At 47.5% G+C, this 16898-nt stretch overlaps 3 protein-coding genes across 3 annotated transcripts in view; all 3 read right to left on the bottom strand.

The window, feature by feature from the left end:
• Positions 1–399: 399 nt before the first annotated feature.
• Positions 400–1026, bottom strand: LOC308133077 (phosphopantothenoylcysteine decarboxylase-like; the record flags this gene model as incomplete). The annotated part of the gene is made up of 1 exon (XM_080500348.1): positions 400–1026. The coding sequence occupies one exon, from the start codon at positions 1024–1026 to the stop codon at positions 400–402; it is 627 nt and encodes a 208-aa protein (XP_080356474.1).
• A 6215-nt stretch (positions 1027–7241) lies between these two features.
• On the bottom strand, positions 7242–8945 carry LOC308134084 (TBC1 domain family member 24-like; the record flags this gene model as incomplete). The annotated part of the gene is made up of 1 exon (XM_080501702.1): positions 7242–8945. The coding sequence occupies one exon, from the start codon at positions 8943–8945 to the stop codon at positions 7242–7244; it is 1704 nt and encodes a 567-aa protein (XP_080357828.1).
• Positions 8946–15578: 6633 nt separating this feature from the next.
• The window catches only part of vps13b (vacuolar protein sorting 13 homolog B), a 328731-nt gene continuing 327411 nt past the window's right edge, over positions 15579–16898 (bottom strand). The window contains 1 exon segment of the mRNA XM_080500575.1: positions 15579–16280. Coding sequence (XP_080356701.1) covers positions 16023–16280 — 258 coding nt within the window. The 3' untranslated portion in view covers positions 15579–16022.

Below are 16898 nucleotides of genomic sequence, written 5' to 3'. Positions count from 1 at the left end.
TGTCCCCAGTCCCTTTGGCACATGTTGCTTTCTGTTTTTGAGTCCCAATTCCCCCGTCTTTGGGCTTTTGGGTCGGGTGCCGGCCTTTGAGGGGGGGGGGGGGGGGTACTGTCAGGGCTCTGTGTCTCACCTCATGTTTCCAATTAACCAATAGCCTGATGCCTCTGTGTCCACCCATCGTGTCTGTGTCCACCCCTTCCCAATGTCTTTGAACCATCTCCCTCTATTGTCTGGGTCGGCTCAGCTTGTCCACATGTCACTCTTGTGTCCCCTGCGTTTCCCCGTGTTCCCGGACTTCTGTGCAATAAAGTCTATAAATAAAATAGAGTCTGCGATCGGAGCCATGTCTTTCTCCTCTCTTCCACTGGAGTCTCGGCTCTCCAGCTCTCCCTATTGAAATCACGTTTTCTCACGTGATGCATCTGGTTTCTGAAGATACTGTTTGACAACACTGACAATAGTTGATACTTCTGCCATGGCACCTTCACCTTCATCTCTGCACACAAGCTTCTTGGCTATACAGGGGATTTCCACATATCCAAACTCCTGGAGCCTGGACACCTGCTGGGTTGTAATGGGATGCAGCCACATAGCAGTATTCATGGCAGGGCAAAAGAGGAGAGGACGATTGGTATCCCAGGCTCTCACCACGCACGTCAGTAAATTGTCACAAATGCCACTAGCAATCTTCCCCAGACTGTTGGCATCAAGAGGGGCAATGACAAATAGGTCTGCCCAGCGCCTCAGTTCAATGTGTAGCACAGGGTCAGATCTCTGAGTCCACAGCTCCCACTCATCTTTGTCACTGTAGATTTTGACTGATATCTCTGCAGGGTTGTAGAAGTGCTTAGCATGCTCTGTGGTGACCACCCTTACGTCCACCCCGGGGAGCTGAAGCAGCTGTGCCACCAGCAGAGGCAGTTTTAAAGCTGCGACGCTTCCTGTAACACCAACGAGCACACAGAACGTCCCAGGGGATTTCAACAAGTCCGTTTTTGAACACAAAACGTCTTCGTCTGTCTGCATATTCACTCGACACGGCGAGCTCTGTGCTTCAACGAGCTGCCGTGCACCGTGCTGTCTCAGGGCGCTGCCTATGTCTGCCATCATCTTCTACTTCCATAAACATTCTCCACGGGCCAATCAGCAGGGGATATACGAGTCCGGCCACAGCTCCGTCTCTGTTCCCTCACCAAGGCTCTCCTTGCTTCTTTCTCCTCTTTTTTCCTCTGCTGTCGTCTCATTTCGGCTCTGTATTTATCTTGTCTCTCCTGCAGCAGAGGAAGGAGCTGCTCCTCTTCCATGCTGTTCCTCAGCTTTTCAAACTCGGGCCAATACGCCAGTAGTTCATTGAAAACAAACTCCTACACACAAGGAAACAGCAGCGTGAAGCTCACAGACCCAGAAGAAGAAAAACGTACAGTGTAGAGATAAAGCACCTGTGCCTCTCTGAGGACGTAAGGGCCCAGCGCCTCCCAGTTGTCCAGGATGTTCTGGGCCTGTTCAGGGGGAATGTTGATCTGCAGGGCGGGGGACATGGGGGAGTTGATGAAGCAGCTGATGATGGTGGAGATCTTCTTCTGGACGGTGGCCTCGTCACAGTGGGAGTCATAGATATCCTGCAGGAGAACATTAAGAGAAGGTTAAGTCATAATACATTCAAAAGTGAAGGGATTTTTCCTTATTCTTTCAAAATGTGACTTGCTTGAAGCCCAGGCTTTTGTAGGTGCATTAACAATGTGTCTCAGCAGCACGTCAACCTGTTGGTGTGGTTTTTTTTACCTTGTTCTTCTGCACCTCCTGCCAGAAGCACAAGTCGTTCTCCAGGAAATCTCCCTTCGTGGAGACGAAGAGCTGACACAGCTGGCAGGTGACGGGGTTCCGGAGGGCTCTGCAGAACTGCCAGATCTCTTTGCCGGAACACATCAACAAGCCTTCCAACTGCAGAACAACAACAGAGCAGCGTCAAAGTACAAATGATGCTTTGTTGAGGACAGAGAAATCTGATGACAGTCAGAATCATGAATGCAGAACAGTCCTTCCTGTCATCAACCTGCTCTCTGAACGAATGTGTTTTATATCACAGTTCTACTGTGGAGCTGAGATGAGAGGTCGGGACCGGAGCTGCATGAAAAACCCTCCAAACACTATTAAAGGATGGTTGGTCATGCTGATGCTCTAATCTCATTTGTCCTGGATCCACTTGGGGAAAACTAACCTCCAGGCCAGCATGGTGTTTGACCAAGCCAGTTCTGGAAGCCAGATCATGAACAAAAGCGCACATGCTCTGGGGCCAGGAAATGCCTCATTTCAATCCATTCACAATATATCCAGCCTCCTCGGAGGATTTCCTCTTACCTTCCTGGCTTCTCTCCTCGCTCGATGACGGAGGGCGAGTTCTGGGCTGCCGTCTGGATTCTACACTCAGGAAACACACAGAGGTCAAAAGTGGGAAAACCAGCAAACTGGGATTAACAGACATTACATGTCATCACCTTCTCTCTCAGCGTGTCAAAGATGAATTGGTCATAAACAACAACAGCATACCAAGACAGTTACATAGACAACAGCTTCAATGAAGCATTGGACAACTTTAGAATGCATACATGACAGGAGCAGTAAACAAGACTACCAGAAAAGCCCAAAAACGAAGTCATCCTTACAGAATATAATAAAGAAATGTTAATTCACGTGTAATATGTTAGGAGGTTCCTTAATTTTTGCTGTTTGACTGTACAGGGTGTGGCGGTGCCCGAAGGAGGATCATGTGCAGTCAAGAGTGCACATGATCCTCCATTAATCCCAATTCAAAAGCAAATAAAGAGCCAGACAGCTTAGAGCTCCTGGAGTGGAACATAAACTATTTCAGGAAAGGTGAAGAGGTATTTGGGATTGCTGCGTTATGAAGCGCTCACCGAAGTGAGCCCAGAGTGTCGTATGGAAGCACTTGTGTTCACGCCCGTGGTCCACGCACATTAACAGGAGGAGTCACAGGAAAGTGTGGACAGGATTGCACACACTATAAAAATTGATATCCCTCAATAAAAAGGTTGGGAATCAGCCTTTTGCCGCATTCTCAGGTTGATATTCAACAAGTCACCATGTCTTTACTCTTTGTAATATAATAATTTGCTGCCACATGATTGGCTGATTAGCTGTTTTTGTTAACAAGTAGCTGAACAGTTGAACCTGAAGATGGTGAGGCAGGAGTCCACTGCTTTATAATAATAATAATAATAATAATAATCTTTATTTCTATAGCACTTTTTATACATTAAGCAACACAAAGTGCTTCCACAAAAATTAAAAACAGTGCAAAGATAAAATAGATGAATAAAAAGCAGGTGAACACACACGCACACATGCAGATACACATCATAGGTGAAGACATGCCGAGTGATATGGAGACATGGCAGGACACTGAGGACTAAGGTGAGGAAAGGGACATATTTGGGCCGTCCACACTGGGGGCGGCACAACTTCCGACCACAGGGGGCGCCGCCCCACAGATCCCCCCCCAACCGGGCAGACAAGCCAATCCCACCGCATAGTGGGGGACCTGCCAGGTGCCCGGGCAGGGAAACCCATGGAACGGCTCCACCAGCGGCAAAAACCGGCCACCACCAGTGTGATTATGATCTGGGACTCATTGAAATGTGACTCAAATGGGGCACAGTAATAATGGAAACCTGATGAATACTAATCTTGTAATCAAAGTAAGAATTGTATGTGACTATAAGATTTGCACCTCTGCTTTGCGTTCCTGCCGCTCCATGAACGGTGTGGACAGATAGATAGGCAGCCACGTTCTCTCAATGTGAGTCTTGATGATGTCCTGGATCGTCTCCGCCGCCGAGTTTGAGAGACATTTGTACTTCTGACACGCCATTCCACCAACTATGTCCAATATCTGAAACAGAGCGAACACAACAGTCTAGTTGGTCTCTTAATGATGTCTGAGGATTTCTACAAACCCACACGAAGAACATTTCTTCAGGTGGACGAGAGGAAGAAAATGGGGAAACCCAACTAGAAACTGCTTCCTGACTCCTCCTGCTTCACGTCGTGGTTTAGGATTCTTCACCAACCACAGAAGTCAGCAGATGTAGGGAAAGTTTGAAATGTGAAGGGTTTGAACAATCTGAGTGATCAACTTACATCGGACATTTGTTGTCTTGTTGACGTGCTAGCGAGGGTGAAGAAGTACTTCTTGTTGAGGTATTCGTCGATGAGGACATGGGACCTCTTCTGTCGGACCTCCTCGTCCCCCTCAGAAGTCCTCCTGTACTGCTCCAGGTCCAGCCAGCACCTCAGGTGGATACTGAACCAAACACAGGGGATCAGAACAAGAACGCTGTTTTCTCACATCCTGTGTGTGTGTGTGTGTGTGTGTGTGTGTGTGTGTGTGTGTGTGTGTGTGTGTGTGTGTGTGTGTGTGTGTGCGTGTGTGTGTGTGTGTCTCACCAGGCGTCCTGCTTCTGTAAGAAGGACATGAATTGATCAATCTCATCAGAAAGACCAAGTAAAGAATCCAGTCTGTACTCTTGGTACTCTGGAGCCACTCTGGACCAAAAGTGAGACAACATCTGAGTTGTAGAGGAAGAAGGCGGAGTAATCGATGAAGAGGATGACTGCTGTGGAAGAGATGAAGACAAAGACTCTCTTTAACTTCCTACTCAGACGTTGTGAAGGTGAGGATGTTTTAAAGCACATGGATCACGTCTTCTAGAACACAGTGGAGCGTTTCATCAACAAGCTACTCAGCAATACACGAACGGTGGTAAGACGTCGCTCTCATGTTCACGTTTATGAAGCCGTTTCAGGCTCACAGGTGTGTTTACTGGCTTTCAACTGAGCTCCGGCATTTTCTAAATGTCGGAGCTGCTGGACGCCGACTGACCTGCTTCAGCTGCCGCTCAGATTCCTCGTCCAAACTCTGCATTTCCCAGTGACTGAAAACAAGAAGAAAAGAAGAACAGGGTGGCATGTAAGTGCAGAAACTATGAGAGAGACACTTGAGCTCTATTGAGCAGCTCTAAAGTACAGATATTCTTCTGTATGCATCTTTGTTGTACATGAATAGGAGACATTTGGTGGAGCTTTGAGTGGCTGCTAACTATTAGTTTCACTATATGCTCAAGTTCAAGCTATGATCAAAGTTTATACTCTCTAAAACTCGCTAAAACACAACAATAATAATAATAATTTTAAATTGTGTGTGAATATTTGAGAAAATGGTCAGTTGTTCCAAGAATTGTGTTTAAGCAATTGAGGGGGGGAAAAAACTGCAATACTTTAAAAGCTCTTACCTTTAAAATTTACTCAGTAGAGTAACTTTTTTAGTAGAATGACACAGAAAAATAACAAATAACACTGCAAAGGAGGACTGTTGAATACTGATGGGAGTGACGTCATTGAGGACTTCAAAGCTTTAATGACGCTCACATGTCATTTGGATTGGCTTGGTCCTGACTCTTGCACATCAAAGCACTCTGGGCCTTGAAGTCCTCAGACCATAGATCTTTACCTCAGCTTTAAAATGAGGTATTTTTTGTGTTGCTTCGTTGACGAGCAAGCAAGCTACAAATGTTCCAGTGAATTTTCTAGCCTGGGATCTAAATGTTTAGCACGTGCGGGTGACCGCCCCAAGATGGCGGCACTGTAGGCACTTTGCATCAACAGCCACTGATAGGCCGTGAATATTTTTATATATTTAACAGCAGTGTTTCCAGCTCGAATGCAGCACAAATGATTGGGACTATTTTCAGGGAGTTTAGCATATCGCAGGGCGCAGCTTCATGGAGATGTGAATCGCCTACTACAGCGGAGGTGCAAGATTTTCATAGCTTTGATGCCGCGGTCAGCACCGTTCTCTGGCGAGCTGGCGTATTTAAACAGTGACATCTTTCTCCATGTCCCTTTGGGGGCTCCGTACTTTTCATTGAGGCATGGATGCAGTTTTTATATTAAAGGTCCCATATTATACTAAATCGACTTTTCTGTGCTTTAAAGATCATAAAAGTGCTATTTGGGGTTCATATACATCCCCAAAGTGTTTTTTTTTTCCTTCATTGATTCCCTCAAGCTTGAGTTCACGGCGATCTTTCTCTGTTCTAACTGGTGAGGGAGCTCAACACTTTCATCTTTCTCTGTTCTAACTGGTGGGGGAACTCAACGCATTGATTCAGGACTCAAGGGTTTTCGAGGCGTTCATCCAAGTTAATCGGCTGTCTGATCATTTGAGTCATTTGATTCAGTCGCACTATTTCCACCCGCTCCAGGACCTGGAGGCTCAGCTGAACTGCGACATGAACCACGGGAGAGAATCATGTATTCATCGTAAAATGCTGAAACACTTCTGAGGAAAATAAACAATAAGTACACATTAGTTTTTAGTGGTCCTGGTCTCCTTATTCTAGATTATGTGTGTTGTTTCTGAGGTTTAGTTGAATCAGAAAATAAAGTAGATAAATGATTAAACTGAGTAAATACCTGGCATCCAGAATGGCAGATATACAGTATATATTTATACATATGATTTTACTGTCAGGTCTCTGTGTCTCACGTCATGTTTCCAATTAACCAATAGCCTGATGCCTCTGTGTCCACCCATCGTGTCTGTGTCCACGCCTTCCCAATGTCGTTAAACCATCTCCCTCTGTTGTCTGGGTCGGCTCGTCTTGTCCACATGTCCCTCTTGTGTCCCCTGCGTTTCCCCGTGTTCCCGGACTTCTGTGCAATAAAGCTTATTTTATGGAGTCTGCGATCGGATCCATGTCTTCCTCCTCTCCTCCACAAAAGACAACAGAACCAAAAAGTTTTTGAAAAGAAAGCAGTGCAAAATTGCAAAACTCAAAGTCACTACTGACATCCACAGACATTTACTCAGTTTATTTAGCAGATCTTCCAGTTATGTGCAGAAGATCAAAAGTGCAATGACCCAAAACAAAAAAAAACAAAGCTAGAACTGACCTAATATAGCTTCACTACATCTCTATCGAGTTCCGTCGACATTTACCACAGAAACAAAGAGTTACCTTCACAAATGTTGCTGTAAATCTTAGTTCATATTATAAAGACTGCAGAGTTAAACTGTGCAGCTGAATTTGGCAGCTTGAGATGAACTAGTCACATTTCTCCGTGTTTTAAGTATTATACTGCATCTTTAAGTGGTAAAACTTGGTTCTTGTCAGATCAAAGTGTGAGCGTACATGTTAAACCTATGTAACGAGTGCGTCGCATTACGAGGCCATGGCGTCCTGGAAGCCCCACGCTTCCAGCAGTGAAACCTGGAAGCTCTCTGCACACAGCGGCGGGTTGTCGAACGTGGTGCACCTGCCAGTGCGGCCATGATTCAGCTCAGAGTCGATGTACAGAGCGTTGCCTTCGCCTCCCCCCACGATGATGGAGTCAAAGTTTCCCGCCATGAACATGGAAGTATTCTTGGAGTTGAGGTTGAAGTGGCGGGCGGACAGAAATGGCGAAAGCTCTCCAGCAGGTTTCTCTGGCTGCTGTAAGCTGTTGTCTGCATGTTGGCCCTCAGAGGAGGCCGGGTCCTCTGGCTCCTGTCGTTTGATGGAAGATGCCAACTCGGGGTGGCGGATCACCACCCACTCGTAGCGCTCCATTTCCGGTTTCAGCCTGAACACAAAACACTCGCCGGTGCCAAAGAAGCTCAGCTTGTTACCTCCTCTCTTTCGCTCCTCCCAGTCTGTAGACAAGAAGGCTCCACATACGTCGCCATCGGTGGTGCGGATGAGGAGCAAAGTGGGCTCATGGCCTTCACAGTGGGAGTAGAATCTGTTCAGGCTGAATCCATGGGTGGAGGTGGTGAAGAGGAGCTGAGGCTTGCACAGGGCAAAGCGTTCGGGGATCCATGACCAGATGTCGTGCATCTCCTTGGCGCTGACAATCTCGGAGGGAAATGTGTCGGGGTTGAGAGCCAGCTGAACGTTTCGCCGCTTCTGCTTGACAGTGATTCCTTTCTGCTGCAGGGACTTTTCATTCCTCAGCTGCAGCAGAGTGATCTCTTTACGGCTGAACGGACGGAGGGAGAAGGCCTTCTCCAGCAACTTGTCAGGGGTGACGGTGGAGGCGATGCCCTTTACGAACGCCCGAATGTCCGCCCTGACTTTGCTTGAATCCTTCTCCTGGCTCCCCTGGCCCGCCTGGGCCCCTGCTTTGGACTTGCGGTAAAACTTGAGCAGGGCTATCGCCACACGGTAGAGGATTTTATAGCCCTCGACCATGTACACGTCAAGCACCCGGACCATGTGGCTGAAAGGAAGGTCGCCGAGCACCCAGCGCTGCCAGTCCGAGTACACCTCCATCACATCCTGAGCCGTGGCCACGATCAGCTTGTGAGCAGGGGCGCAGTACTCATTGGCCAGATCCCCGAACGTCATGCAGCTGGACTCGTACGCCAGGAACGTCTGGTCCAGCAGTCGCTTTCCTGCTTCGTTGCAGGCCAGGATGCGGCTGACGTGCTCAAAACACTGAGCTTCATCGGCGCTGAAGTGCAGGAGCACTGCGGTGACGGCTGGGAGTGCCGGGCAGTGGGAGATGTCTGGAAACTGTCCAGCCAGGCAGTTGATGATCCGATGTGCTGAAGCTACCGCCTCCGCCTTCAGGCAGTAGTGCGGTACAGGACTATCGTCTACAAAGTCTGGAAGTGGGGCGAGGGACGAGGGCTTCTTTGTGGCTGCGTCTCCCATGATGTCGCGGTACACTTCTGCGTCGGGGGTCACTGTACGGCAGGGAATGGCCTTGATGAGCTGCTGGTACACTTGTGCTCGTAGTTTGTGATTCTTGGCCCAGTGGCCTTGTCGGGCCATTTGCTTGAATTCTTTCAGGTCTTTACAGTCAACCTTGGTGGGCCCGCTGCTCTTGGCCAGGTCCCCCATCTGGCTCCAGTCCACAAAGCCGCCATATTCTTCCTCAGCCATGGTGCAGTAAGGAGGAGGGAGACGCATCGCTCCAAGGTATTTCCATTAACTGACGCTCGCATGTCATTTTGATTGGCTTGGTCCTGACTCTTGCACGTCAAAGCACTCTGGGCTTTGAAGTCCTCAGACGAGTCGTTGACGAGCAAGCAAGCTACGAATGTTCCAGTGAATTTTCTAGCCTGGGATCTAAATGTTTAGCACGTGCGGGTGACCGCCCCAAGATGGCGGCACTGTAGGCACTTTGCATCAACAGCCACTGATAGGCCGTGAATATTTTTATATATTTAACAGCAGTGTTTCCAGCTTGAATGCAGCACAAATGATTGGAACTATTTTCAGGGAGTTTAGCATATCGCAGGGCGCAGCTTCATGGAGATGTGAATCGCCTACTACAGCGGAGGTGCAAGATTTTCATAGCTTTGATGCCGCGGTCAGCACCGTTCTCTGGCGAGCTGGCGTATTTAAACAGTGACATCTTTCTCCATGTCCCTTCGGGGGCTCCGTACTAGCTTCAGTGTCAACGACCAGTTCCCGAAGGAGATTTCTAGACCGTCGTCGCTTCCTGTTCCCCGTGAGGAAGAAGGATCCCGAGCCGTCGTCACAGTGGACAGGCTCTCCGTCCACGTCCAGCTGTACCGGGACCCCGCCGTCCCCCCCTGGCTCTACTGGTGGTCCTCATAAAGGAGTAGCATCCCCTCGAACACACATCACAGGTTTACTGAGGCCCAGGTAAATATCTAACGTCAACATTCGTAAAAACATCATGATTGATTAAATAAGGCGAAAGTAATTAGTATTATTATGTTAAAATACACGATGCTTGCAACGTTATAGGAAGTCGATGTTAATCATCTTGAACTTGCACAACCAACGCTTGCATATTTGTATGTGATGTTGAATTTCCCAGAGGGAGTCATCCCAAGGGATTAATAAAGTCATTCGGAATCTGTGTATAAAAAAAAAAACACAAAACAAAACAGGCACTCCTGGTTTCCTACTTTCTATTTCTATACCCCCTCCCTTGTTTTAATAGTAATGCTTTTCCACTGTTTTAACCACATTAATACCACGACACCCACGTGCACACGCACACACACACACACACACACACACTCCTCATCGATGACATTTGCTGCTTATTTTTCTTGTTTTCTGCTATTATTCTTTCAATTGTTAGTCATATTTTTGTTCTTTGCTTTGTGTCGTTTTGTTTTTGCTTTTGTTATCATTGTTGTTTTTGCTTTTTTTGCCCACCTGATAATTTATACTTCTACTAGAAAGGGTTTCTGCAAAGGTTTCTTTCTCTCAGCACAGATGCAAGTATAGCAGTGAAATGCAGCGACTGTCCACAGGCACCAAAACTAAATCTCTTTAAGCATTGCGACTCCTTGTGACAGCGCTACTTTAACTACTGGGTTGGGATTTAAAAGAGCATACTTCGACTTAAAATAACTTGAAACCAACGCCTGAGAAATGAAAGTTTTTGGTGTTTTTGTGCTTTTTAAGAGGACAAAAAAAGAAGCATAAAGTGAATCATAGTTCTCATAGATTATAAGCAAAATGTGAACTTTTTGTTAAACGTGCTGCTTATGAAGATGGCCTCTCCTATCATACGGAATTGCAGCTTCTTGTTTTCTATTTACATTTAAAAAAATATATAATTTCTTCATGTCATGTTGAATCGTATCGTATCACACCAAATCAATATCAAATTGTATTGAATTGAATGGGGAACAGGAGAGTGTCGTATCGGATCACCGGGGGATTCACTGAATCACTAATGTGTCGTATCGCTGGGAGAGTGTCGAGATTCATATCGAATCATCAGTGATGTTAGATTCACGAGCCTGCTGCACACCCATCATGACAACACTGAAGAATCTATGAGGATATGGCGACCTCTGCTGGACAATCTGGACATTACGAACCCCACTTTAGCCCGGGTTTCGTTCTATTTGGTCAACGCTGCTCCAGTCCACCTCAAACATTGGTGTGTGTGTGTGTGTGCTCAGATTGTTCAAACCCTTCACAGTTCAAACTTTCCCCACATCTGCTGACTTCCTGTGGTTGGTGAAGAACCCGGCTGCCCACGATGTGACCAGTCAAAGACAGGATTCGAGTTCCTGCTCAGGCTCAGCTTCCTGATGATGTAACATCCTGCAGACGTCCTCCTGACAGCTCTGACAGCAGGGTGTTGGTGGGGAGGGGAGACAGAATGGTTAGAATCAAGGCAAGAAGCAGGAGGAGACAATTGTTTCCATCCATCCAAGTGAGACACAGATTCGTTTCTAGATCCTGGGGATTCCAGTCGGAGGACATGAGTCGAGCTCAGAGAGGACCGCGTGGCTCTCGGCCTGATTTTCTCCTTAAGACATCAGAAATGGGTGCTGCATCATTTTTATGATCCTGTCACAGGAAACAGTTTGTTTGTTCAGCTCGCAGCCTTTAGTATGTGCTGTACCTCGGCCACATCAGCTGAGCTTTCACGACGTCTCTGCCTCTCTCTGCAGACCCTCTGCATGTCAAGTGAGGGTTTCTAACCAGAGTTTGAGGTCTTTCTTGTCATTGGCCTCTTTGAAAGACGTCTGCAGTGTCACTGTTGATGTGATTCAGCGCTGGTGGACGACCTTTGTCACTCCCATCGTATAAAAAAACCATCAAGAAAGCCTCACCAAGCCTTTGAGTGTGAAAGTAGAGCTTCTAACTGTCGGGGTCAGGCCTGGCTGCTGGTTTTGTGTCTCAGCATTGGTTCTCGTCTGCGTGAGCGACGTCAAAAGACTTGACAGCTTTACCGCTTTGGCCCTTCACTCCTTCAGTCACTCAGTCTCAGATTGGCCTCCTTTCATCTTCTGACTCGCTCCTCGGCGCCTCGACTGGTTCTCATTTCTGGAGTGTGTGTATGTATGTGTGCTCGCATGCCTGCGTGAAAATATAAAGGAGATATAAAAAGAGACACGGCCAGATGCATGTATGAAGACAGAAAGCAGAGAGGGGAGGGAGATGAAGGGAACGGAGGGGTTTGCAGGAATGATGAGGAGGGCAGCAGGAGTCAGGAAGCAGTTTCCAGTTGGGTTTCCCCCTGAAGAAATGTTCTTCATGTGGGTTTGTAGAAACCCTCAGACATCATGAAGAGACAAACTCGAGGGGGCGGTCTGTAGTCCTTAGATCCATTGGTCTGTAGTCCTTAGATCCATTGGTCTGTAGTCCTTAGATCCATTGGTCTGTAGTCCTTGGATCCATTGGTCTGTAGTCCTTAGATCCATTGGTCTGTAGTCCTTAGATCCATTGGTCTGTAGTCGTTGGATCCATTGGTCTGTAGTCCTTGGATCCATTGGTCTGTAGTCCTTAGATCCATTGGTCTGTAGTCCTTAGATCCATTGGTCTGTAGTCCTTAGATCCACTGGTCTGTAGTCCTTGGATCCATTGGTCTGTAGAGGAACCAGAGAGCAGAAATCAGAAGCACATTGGCGCTATGAGAGCGACACTGGACGCTCTCTCAGGTCGCCTCATCAGGTGGAAACGTGGAAACCACACATTCCTCCGCTCGACCTCATTATGCGATCAAGTTTACTGTGTCTGGTCACAGGGATCCTCTCATTAAGTAATGAGAGGTAGTTTAACGTTACACTGATGAGCAGGAGGTGAGGAGCTCTCCGAGGTAAAGAGGGAGAGAGGAGCTGATGAGGGGATCAACGTCTCTGTTTAGTCCCAGTCTGCTGGTTTTCTCACCTTTGACCTCTTGTGTGTTTCCCGAGTGTAGAATCCACAACTCGCCCTCCGTCGTCGCAGAGCGAGGAGAGAAGCCAGGAAGGTAAGAGGAGTTGTTTAGGAGAAAAAACATTCGTTTGTGGTTTTTTTCAGGAGGGACAGATTTCTCTGTCCTCCAGAGAGATCATGCAGTTCCGCAGAGTCCTCCGGAACCCCGTCACCTGCCAGCTGTTTCAGCTCTTCGTCTCCACGGCGGGAGATTTCCTGGAGAACGACTTGCGCTTCTGGCTGGAGGTGCAGAAGTACAAGGTAAAAAAAAACAACAACAACACACTGACAGGTTAATGTGGCACCTGTGACCAATTTTTACTTTTTCCAATTCACACGTTTGTTTTATTTAATGTTGAATGCAGTGACGTTGACCTTTGTGGGCGACCTGATGGGGTTTTATGGCTGGTGATGTTACTCAAACCTCATAGTGTGACACACATCTGCCCTGCCTGGTGACGATTTTTGAAAAGTGTTGATAAAAAACATTTAATAAAAGAAAGAAAATAAACTAGAAACATCGAGAAGAAATGGCGGAGCGTCAAGCCGGAGCAAAAATGATTCAGTCAAAAAGAAAAGTGTGTATAAAGAGAGTTACACAGTACATGAGTTCAATGAATAAATGAGTATATTGTATTGAAAGTGTGCAATGCAGTTATGGCAGATTGCAGGAACGACGACAGGAGAATGTAAAATGTATTTAAGTTCTAATCATTCTGGAGAAACAACCTAGAAGTCAATGTTTCCCATCAGCGGTCGTTTCGAGTGGAAAAACATCTGATTAATGTGAGAGTCTGCAGGTATTTGAACAGGAAGCTTTGCTCATTTGAAATTATTTCCACGTCACATCACTATTGGGGGGAAAATATCACAGCTTTAACTATCGTCTTGTTACTTTCACTCTGCTTTCTCTCGGTGCTCCTGCAGGATATCTATGACTCCCACAGTGACGAGGCCACCGTCCAGAAGAAGATCTCCACCATCGTCAGCTGCTTCATCAACTCCCCCATGTCCCCCGCCCTGCAGATCGACATTCCCCCTGAACAGGCCCAGAACATCCTGGACAACTGGGACGCGCTGGGCCCTTACGTCTTCAGAGAGGCACAGGTGCTTTATCTCTACACCGTACGTTTTTCTTCTTCTGGGTCTGTGAGCTTCACGCTGCTGTTTCCTTGTGTGTAGGAGTTTGTTTTCAATGAACTACTGACGCATTGGCCCGAGTTTGAAAAGCTGAGGAACAGCATGGGAGAGGAGCAGCTCCTTCCTCTGCTGCAGGAGAGACAAGATAAATACAGAGCCGAAATGAGACGACAGCAGAGGAAAAAAGAGGAAGAAGAAGCAAGGAGAGCCTTGGTGAGGGAACAGAGACGGAGCTGTGGCTGGAAAATTAACATGACTGCAGTTTAACCTTCCTTGTTTTAACAGCGAGAGCTGGAGAGCCGAGACTCCGGTGGAAGAGAGGAGGAAGACATGGATTCTGATGAGGAGACGGATGAAGAGCAGGACGGAGGGAGTGAAAGAAAGCAGTGCAGGAAACTGAACAGAGTGAGAAGCTGAACGATTTCCTCATCGGTACATTTACGGTGAAAGACACACCTGTCCTGTGAAAACAGTGTGAAAAGACTTTTTCTTCAATTTCTCTGAAGCTGTCGTTCTCGTACTACAAGTACATGGCGGGTCTGATGAAAGACGAGCTGATCCCGATGGAACAGAGTCCGACCTCCTCAGGTACACACACACACACACACACACACACACACACACACACACACACACACACACACACACACACACACACACACACACACACACACACACACACACACACACACACACACGCTCTGCTAATAGTCACAGTAAATGTAAGAAGCCATAACAATGAAAAGACTTCTTGTCTTTTCCCATAGTAACGTCCAAGCTCCTTTCTCCAAGTCTCTGATATTACCTGGCAGTCGGCGCCACATTGCTGTCAGACCCCCCCCCCCCCCCCCCACACACACACACACACACACACACATCACAACTGTCTCCTTGGCAGGAGCTCGAGCCAAAGCAGCCACTTCTGCTCGTCCATTAATTGTCAATGTTCTGTGCAGGAGTCGCTTCCAGCTCGTAATGAATGAGGCTACGTGGAAATGAGGCGCGCTGAGAATTGTGTTTTAATGGGAGGTGGAGGGGAGCGCGGCCGAGCGCGGCGCAGACGGAGACCATCGGTGGTGGACAGAAGTCACGCGGCACATGGACGAGCTGGCAGGTGCCGTAAACACAATCGACCGACCCCCTGAAGTTCGACGATCCTCCGCCGTGAGATTGTCAGCTGTCTGAGTCACACGTCTTTTCTTTATTTGAACAAGTCCAAACAAATCCTGCTCCCATTACGTCAAGTCTCAAGTACCTACGTTGACTCACAGTCGGGGCCCTCCTGTTTCAGTTTGAGCCTTTTAGAGCCTTGTATGGTAAAACGGCTGCGATTATTCGGCAGCGCTCCTCCAGCGCAGTCCCTCCTCATCACAGCAAAGATTACTCATTTTAAATTGCATGGCGATCAGGGTTTTGGGACGGTAGCACCAAGATTCCATTCGTCGACCCATGAAAGAGCCTCTTGGAGGGAAATGTCTTACTCGTATTCTGGCTTTGTATTCGACGTCGATCTGTAGAAGAAGCCCTGCTGTGCCGTTGACCCTTCAGCGCCTCGTCCAGATCCGCAGCAGCACATGCAGACGTGTTGCCCTCCAACTGACCTCCACGTTTTCCTGCAGCGGGAGTTTGACCCTGCAGAATGAAAACTGAGGGCGACTGCACCGTGTCCTCAAACCGCGTACATCTCCAGGTTAATCGTACCCATAAAACAAGAATCCGCCGTAAATTGCCCAAGGTTTCTTTAATAAAACATTTCTCTATGAATATATTATCGATTATATACATTAAAGGCATTAGATGTCGGAGGTACGTTACAAAAGGCAACAGCGGGTTTTGCATCCCGGGGGGGGGGGGGGGGGAGTTGGCATGAACGAAAAAAAAACCAGTGTTATTGTCTAACGAGTAAGTACGTTACATCATCGATAAAAGGCTTTTGGTTGACAGCTGGAGTCGCTCGCGTCCATCAGCATGGATATGATATTGCACTTAACGTTGGCACGAGACTCCGCGGACACAGAATGTAAACACGGCGCGGAGTTGAAGCGTTACAGTACCGACGGGAGCGGAACGCGCCGTTTCTGTCCGCGGCGACTTGGACTGGGTTTTGTTCAGGGCGTTTCTGGGACTCGTCACGAATGTCTGGGAGGACGCCGCCGCCGTCGTCGTCTGGAGCCGCCGTCGTCAGTGGAACCCGACGCGTAGCGCCTTGTTCTTCACCGCCGTGAACTTGCTGACGAACACCCTGGCGAAGGCGGCGTCCACCAGGTAGCGGTAGCACTTGGTGACGGAGGGCGGCGGCTCCGCCAGCGTCACCGCCGGCTGCTGCTGCTGCTGCTGCAGCGAGGCCGCCGAGGGCGACAGGAAGTGCGAGGCCCGCTTCACGAAGTCCACCAGCCGCCGGTACTGCTGCTCCGAGAGACGCTCACGGACGCCGTCGCCCTGACGGAGGAGGAGGAGGAGGAGGAGGGAGGCTCATTGTTAACAACCACTGCTTCTGCTCACAACTTTTCACAATAAAGACCATTAAACGTGACACTTTTGTAACGTCAATATGTTCTTTAAATGTTGGTCTGATCTCTGATACGAGCGTGAATGTTTTGTTTTGTCCATTTAGCTTGACATCGCTGATTTAAACGATAAATGTTTTGGTGTGGCCTCCTTTAAGTGCTGCAGCCTTCTGACCATGATTTTCTTTTTTAATTTGTATGGAGGACTAACATGATTAAAACTTGCATCTTCTTATGTTTCTGTAATAAAAAAAGTAGATGTAGTATCAACTCTTTCTTCCCCGTTGCCATCAGACTTCTGAACACGTTTACATTTAATCTGTACAATTGCACACGATGCACATCTCACCTTCTGACTAATATTTTGCACTGCTCTGTTATTTTATATTTTATTTTATTTTTATTCTATTTTCTTGTGTATATACTTATTTATTTATGTATGTCAGCACCAGGGTAGATTACATTACACTGTGAAACCTGGCTTTTACTGTTGAAATGACAAATAAAAGAGATAAGATAAGATAAGATAATTACTTCATTCATCCCCGAA

The sequence above is a fragment of the Blennius ocellaris genome, assembly GCF_963422515.1.
Source record: "Blennius ocellaris genome assembly, chromosome: 8".
Classification (NCBI taxonomy): domain Eukaryota; kingdom Metazoa; phylum Chordata; class Actinopteri; order Blenniiformes; family Blenniidae; genus Blennius; species Blennius ocellaris.
This window is presented reverse-complemented; position numbering and strand designations above follow the sequence as displayed.